We start from the raw sequence: 6,474 nt of genomic DNA, 5'->3' as shown, positions 1-6,474 counted from the left end.
TTCCATCCAAAAATATTACTATGAATTTTGATGCATATAAAAAGCTTTAGAAACATTAGCAGATAAGTTTTTATCTTTTTGTTTCATGCAGTGATGCGTACCGTATGGCATCATAGTTCTTAAAGATTTATGAGCAGAGTTATTTAAAAGTCACTATGTCTTCTTTACATAAACATGACTCCAAGTTAACTAAAGGATTGTATTATTCTAATTACAGCCATATAATTTTAGGTCTATCGTTATCTACTGTTTGCAATTTCAAAGATCAGTTATCCACCTGCTACTGCATTAGAGTAGCATGTTTAGCTATACCATACATATAAAAATTAATTATGCTGGAAATTCCCATTTGCATTCAATTAGTTTACATGAAATTTTGATATAGCACAGTTATAACTCACCAAACCACTTTAGTATTAGTTTTTAGCTACCAAAAAGACCTTCCTGCTATATTTTCAAGGAAATACACACTGTATCTGTGTTTTATGTTACAACTCTAACCTGAGGCTAGCTGCTTGGAGACTGAAGGAGGAAAGTCAGTGTGATGGCTTCCCTTTCTTGACCAGGATCTCTTCTGAAACTAAATGCTCAAGCAATAAGGAACCAAAAATCTATTGAGCCTTACCTCCCATGCAATCCTACTGCAATCAATGGGGTTGAATGGGCTGCAAGTCCAAACAGAATTTTGTGCAAGCTCTTGTCATAGCTTAAGAATTCATGCAAGGTAGTTGGTATGGCAGTCTATTAAAGGCAGCCATCAAGTAAGATTCTCAAGTGATTTAAACTGGCATAGCTCCATAAACTTCAAGAAATAGATGTTGATTTGCTGAAGAGCCAGCCCTTCTATTTAAGTGAATAAAGGAACGTATTTTAAGTCTAGCAGGCCTGTTAATAATCAGGACTCATTACTTTACCATGTTTTAAGAAGAAAAACAAAATAAGGCAGAGAGAGACAGAGAATGCACTGGATTTCAGTCATCCTTTCTAAAACCAGACAAAGGGATAGAACAACAGTGCTAGAAACCTTTGCAAATTCCAGAGGCAGTCTGCAGGAACCACAGTTCAGTAACTCTTGTAAATGTGACTGGCGGCAGGGGAGTTCCAGTAGCTTGTGAGGATGGGGTGGGAAATCAGAGAAGAAAAGGTGAACACAAACCAGTGATTAGTATGAGGACTGAGCAAGTGTCATATGAGTGCTATCTTGATTTTAATGGAATGGACAAGATAAAATAATAGATATTTCACAGGAATTATTCAGGCAAATTGACATGAAAGCCACACTTGTTTGCGTTTAATAGAAATGATGGTCATGAGGCTTGTGGAGAATAATGGGAGGCATAAGCTAAAACGATATAGGAATGGAGAAGATTTCTCCTAAAAAGTGAATATGGAAATAAAATATGAAGTAAATATATGCCCCTTTTGAGAAAAATGTACAACCTCAGAGTCTTGAATCTTCTTTTAATATAGATTTAAAGCTATTTTTAGTGGTTAAATCAAATGTTATTTCAGTACAACCTAACTAATCTGTACACCTGATAAAGTCACACAACGAAAAATTCTCTCTCCATACTTACCAAAGCCAGCATCTTTCATTATCAAGGGAGCCAGCATGCTGGCTGATGCAGATTCTCCAAACCCTTCGTTTTCCCGCAGGTTTGAGGCATTTTCCAATATCTTCAGGAAAATAGGTTTGTAGTAGTATTTTACAGTGTTTTGTAAGAAGGGGTGCTGCCATTTGCTCACAGAAAAAAGATTTTGAAGATAGTGTCTGATTTTCAGGGAGGTGTTGTTTTGTGTGTCTGATCTTGGTTAAGTCACTTGATCTCCATTTGCTTCAGTTAATCACTGCAGTTTTTTTAAATCATATTCTTCTAAGAATCAATGGTTCAGATCTATTTATCATTTAGGCACATTGGCCCTGATCCGTACAAGGTATTTAGGTGCCTCAATCCCTCTTTAGGCACCCAAGTCTATAATTTAGGTGCCACTGACATTTTCAAACCTACTGCTCAGCTGCTGCCTTAACCCTGTACCTTGGCTGAAAATTCTACTGGGCAGCAGGCTGTCTATGGGCTAAGGGTCTGTATTAAGAGGAGCTACACCCAAGTATCTTTAAGGAACTGGGCCTCCCTGCATCCCTGTCTATTGGTTTAGTCACCATGCCAAGGTGAATAGTAAAGTGATAAGAAAAGGAGTACTTGTGGCACCTTAGAGACTAACAAATTTATTTGAGCATAAGCTTTCATGAGCTACAGTTCACTTCACTGGATGCATTCAGTGGAAAATACAGTGATGTTAACTGTAAAATATTATTTATACAGATATATCAAAATACAGCTTGCTAAAAAATTAAAAATCTCAGAGTCAAGTGTTAAGTATTAAGGCCCCTGTAATAAGACATTTCATGATAACCTAAGCACCTTTCCAAATAAATTAATGGGAGTCCTCAAGATGCACATTTGGAAGAAGTCCCTTGAATACAAGCAAACATTACAATATAAACTTAAAAGCTATTAGCAATTTAAAATTCTAAGTACAGCTAACACACGTACACAAGTCTCCATTATGATGGCACAACACTAGTATTTAGACACTCACTACCTATTCAGGAAGTACAGCAACAGAAAATTCAGGGTACCGCAGGACCTTCAAAGAGATCAATCCTATACCCCACATCTGGGGTGACCTTGAATAACTATACTGAGGTAAAAATTATAGTGCTTTTCTGCACTAGGATTTTACAGAGATGACTATCTCAAGTTACCTATCTTGATGTAAAAAACCACCATTTTTGCGGTGAAGAAAAAGTCTTAGAACTTCAAATGTTGTTAGGTAATACATACCTCTTCTATTATGAAGAATTAAAATCCCATGGAATATTATAACAACCAAACTAATGCAACAGAACCTTGCTAATTTGCACTAGTGACAAAGAGACCCATTGCAAATGTAAGTCAGTTTTGAAAACTAGCAAGCGAACAAATTTTAAAAATACTCTCTTCCGATATTTTTGTCAACAGATATTTAGCTTTACCTAATTATAACTACAATTAACAGTAAACTTAATAAATGTAAAGAATATTTTGTGAAACTAATGAAATACATCCGTGCAGAATCTGCTACTAAATCTTTGATGAGTTGTGAGAAGATTCCACCAATGGCTCTGTGGATATGGGGAAAGCGGAGGATGTGATATACCTTGACTTTAGCAAAGTTTTTGATACAGTCTCCCACGGTATTCTTGCCAGCAAGTTAAAGACATATGGATTGGATAGACTATAAGGTAGACAGAAAGCTGGCTAGATCGTCAGGCACAATGGGTAGTGATCAACAGCTCGATGTCTAGTTGGCAGCCAGTATCAAGCAGAGGGTGCCAGAGGTCGGTCCTGGGGCCAGTTTTGTTTAACATCTTCATTAATGATCTGGATGATGGGATGGATTGCACCCTCAGCAAGTTCATGGATGACACTAAGCTGTGGGGAGAGGTACATATGCTGGAGGATAGGGATAGGGTCCAGAGTGACCTAGACAAATTGGAGGATTGGGCCAAAAGAAATCTGATGAGGCTCAACAAGGACAAGTACAGAGTCCTGCACTTAGGTCGGAAGAATCCCACGCACTGCTACAGGCTGGGGTCAGACTGGCTAAGTGGCAGTTCTGCAGAAAAGGACCTGGGGTTACAGTGGACAAGAAGCTGGATGAGAGTCAACAGTGTGCCCTTGTTGCAAAGAAGACTAATGAGATATTGAGCTGCATTAGTGGGAGCATTGCCAGCAGATCGAGGGAAGTGATTATTCCCCTCTATTCGGCACTGGTGAGGCCATATCTGGAGTATTGTGTCCAGTTTTAGGCCCCCCACTACAGAAAATATGTGGACAAATTGGAGAGAGTCCAGCAGAGGGCAATGAAAATGATTAGGAGGCTGGGGCACAGGACTTAGAGGCTGAGGGAACTGGGCTTATTTATTCTGCAGAAAAGAAAAGTGGCGGGGGGGGATATTTAATAGGAGCCTTCAACTACCTGAAGGGGGGTTCCAAAGAGGATGGAGCTTGGCTGTTCTCAGTGGTGGCAGATGACAGAACAAGGAGCAATGGTCTCAAGTTGCAGTGGGGGAGGTCTAGGTTGGATATCAGGAAAAACTATTTCACTAGGAGGGTGGTGAAGCACTGGAATGGGTTACCTAGGGAGCTGGTGGAATCTCCATCCTTTGAGGTTTTTAAGGCCCAGCTTGACAAAGCCCTGGCTGGGATGATTTAATTGGGGTTGGTCCTGCTTTGAGTAGGGGGTTGGACTAGATAACTTCCTGAGGTCTCTTCCAACCCTAATCTTCTCTGATTTTTTGTGCAGGTTAGTGATGTTCCAATCTATTTTACAAAATCAACATTAGAAAAGGAAGTATCTGATTATCTGGTATAGTAACCTAGATTGGAGCATACTTGGCAAGTTACTCTCCGTCATATCTTTACACCAATGGACAGGCAGAAAAAATATTAGGAAAGATATCTAAATTATTGTTTGCCACACCACTTTTTACAGTTTGCATGCTAAATGCTGGGATCCTGGAGCCTGTCAATGCAGTTAGCACAGAGGCAGCTCAAACAAAGTCTGCTTTTCTACTTCTGTGTGCCTTCTCACTATTCCATCCTGCTGCCTGATGCTACCATGAAAACAGAGATCATTTTTGTCAAAAGGGTTCTAGTAGTTTAAATTTAATCTTTGTTTCAAATTTGTAAATAGAACAGTTATTTACACTATAGTAACTGGATCTTTGAGATGTGTTGTTCACATGTATTCCACTTTTAGTGCATATGTGCCCCATGCACATGAGACTGGAAACTTTCTAAAAAGCAGTGTTTGTTGGGGCTGCACCCTCTAGCACCCCATAGCCACAGGCTTAAAGGGGCAGGTCAGCCACCGGCGTTCTCTAGTTCCTATACTAAGCGTGGGCAAACTACGGCCCGCAGTCCACATCCGGCCCATCAGACCTTTTAATCAGGCCCTCAAGCTCCCGCCGGGGAGCAGAGTCGGGGCTTGCCCTGCTCAGGTGCTCCAGCTGGGGAGCAGGGTTGAAGGCTTGTCCCGCTCTGCACGTGCTGTGGCTCTGCATGGCTCCCGGAAGCAGCAGCATGTCCCACCTCCTACGCATAGCGACAGCCAGGGGGCTCTGCACGCTGTCCCCACCCCAAGCACCGGCTCTGCAGCTCCCATTGGTCAGGAACCGCAGCCAATGGAGCTGCAGGAGCGGCGCCTGCAGATGGGGTACCACGCCTCCATGTAGAAGCTGGAGGGGGAACATGATGCTGCTTCCAGGAGCTGCGGGGGCAGTGCATGTGGATGGGGCAGCGTGTTGAGCTGCCTGGCTGTGCCGCAGTGCCTCCATGTCAGAGCTGGAGGGTGGACATGGCACTGCTTCTGGGAACCGCTTGAGGTAAGCGCCTCCCATAACCCACACCCTCGCCCCCTCCTCCCTGTGCCCCAACCCCCTGCCCTGACCTCAATCCCTCTCCCTTCTTCCAAACCCTTCAGGTCCCAGCCCGGAGTACCCTCCTGCTCCCCAAACCCTTCATCCCCAGCCCCACCCCAGAGCCCGCACCCCAACCCCCAATTTCATGAGCATTCATGGCCCATCATACAATTTCCATACCCAGATGTGGCCTTCAGGCCAAAAAGTTTGCCCACCCAGTCCCATTCTTAAAGGATATAAATTGACAATGACTCAATAGTAGCAGGAAGGAGCACGGGGGTTGAGGAATACATGTGGACAAAACATCTCAAAGAACCATAGTTATTGTAGGGTAAGTAACTGTTAGTTCTTACAATAACTGTTCATATGTATTCCACATCTGGTGACTGACAAGCACTAACTCATGTCCTGGAGGTAAGTCTACCAGAATAATTACTTCAGGACAATTCGACCAAAGAAGGCATTTGACCTGGAGTCCCTTACCAAGGAGTAATGCTGTGTGAAGCTGTGAACTGAACTCCAGATAGCAACTTTAAAAATCTGTGAAATTGGGATCCCTTGCAGTGATGCACCAGAGGCTGCCTAGTTTCTGGTGAAATTAGTCCTAACCTGCCAAGGCAGGTCTAAAAGGCCCACCTAGTAGTACCTCAACATGTTCCAAAACCCATTTTGATAATCTTGGAGTGGACATAGGTTGCTCCTATACTCTGTCAGCAAAGGATAGGAACAGTCCAGAAAAATTCCTGAACAGCTTCTTTCTGTCCAGGTAATATGAGAGACACTGGACAATGTCCAAGGTATAAAATTTGGTTTCTCCCCCAGTAGTCTGATGCTTGGTAAAGAAGACATGTAGGTGAATCATGTCTTTAAGATGAAAGTCAGAAACCACTTTAGGTAAGTGACGTCTCAGCCACTTTGTCCTTGTGGAATACTGTGTATGGAGGCACCATAAGGGCTTGAATCTCTGCTATTCTGGTTAAGGTAATGGCCACTTATAAAGACTGTCT

The 6,474-nt window shown here is 42.4% G+C and overlaps 1 protein-coding gene across 2 annotated transcripts in view; it reads right to left on the bottom strand.

Moving 5' to 3' along the window:
- DYNC2LI1 (dynein cytoplasmic 2 light intermediate chain 1) overlaps positions 1 to 6,474 on the bottom strand; it is a 118,610-nt gene that overhangs the window by 52,736 nt on the left and 59,400 nt on the right. Inside the window, exon 13 of one of the 2 annotated variants that reach the window (XM_073339097.1) lies at positions 1,578 to 1,677. The exons of the other annotated variant lie outside the window; for it this stretch is intronic. Coding sequence (XP_073195198.1) covers positions 1,578 to 1,677 — 100 coding nt within the window. The remainder of the gene's footprint in view (positions 1 to 1,577; positions 1,678 to 6,474) is intronic. 2 annotated transcript variants of the gene reach the window in all.

This window comes from Lepidochelys kempii, chromosome 3 (genome assembly GCF_965140265.1).
Source record: "Lepidochelys kempii isolate rLepKem1 chromosome 3, rLepKem1.hap2, whole genome shotgun sequence".
NCBI classification, from domain to species: domain Eukaryota; kingdom Metazoa; phylum Chordata; order Testudines; family Cheloniidae; genus Lepidochelys; species Lepidochelys kempii.
The sequence above is the reverse complement of the archived record's forward strand: the minus strand, read 5'-3'. Positions and strand labels throughout refer to the sequence as shown.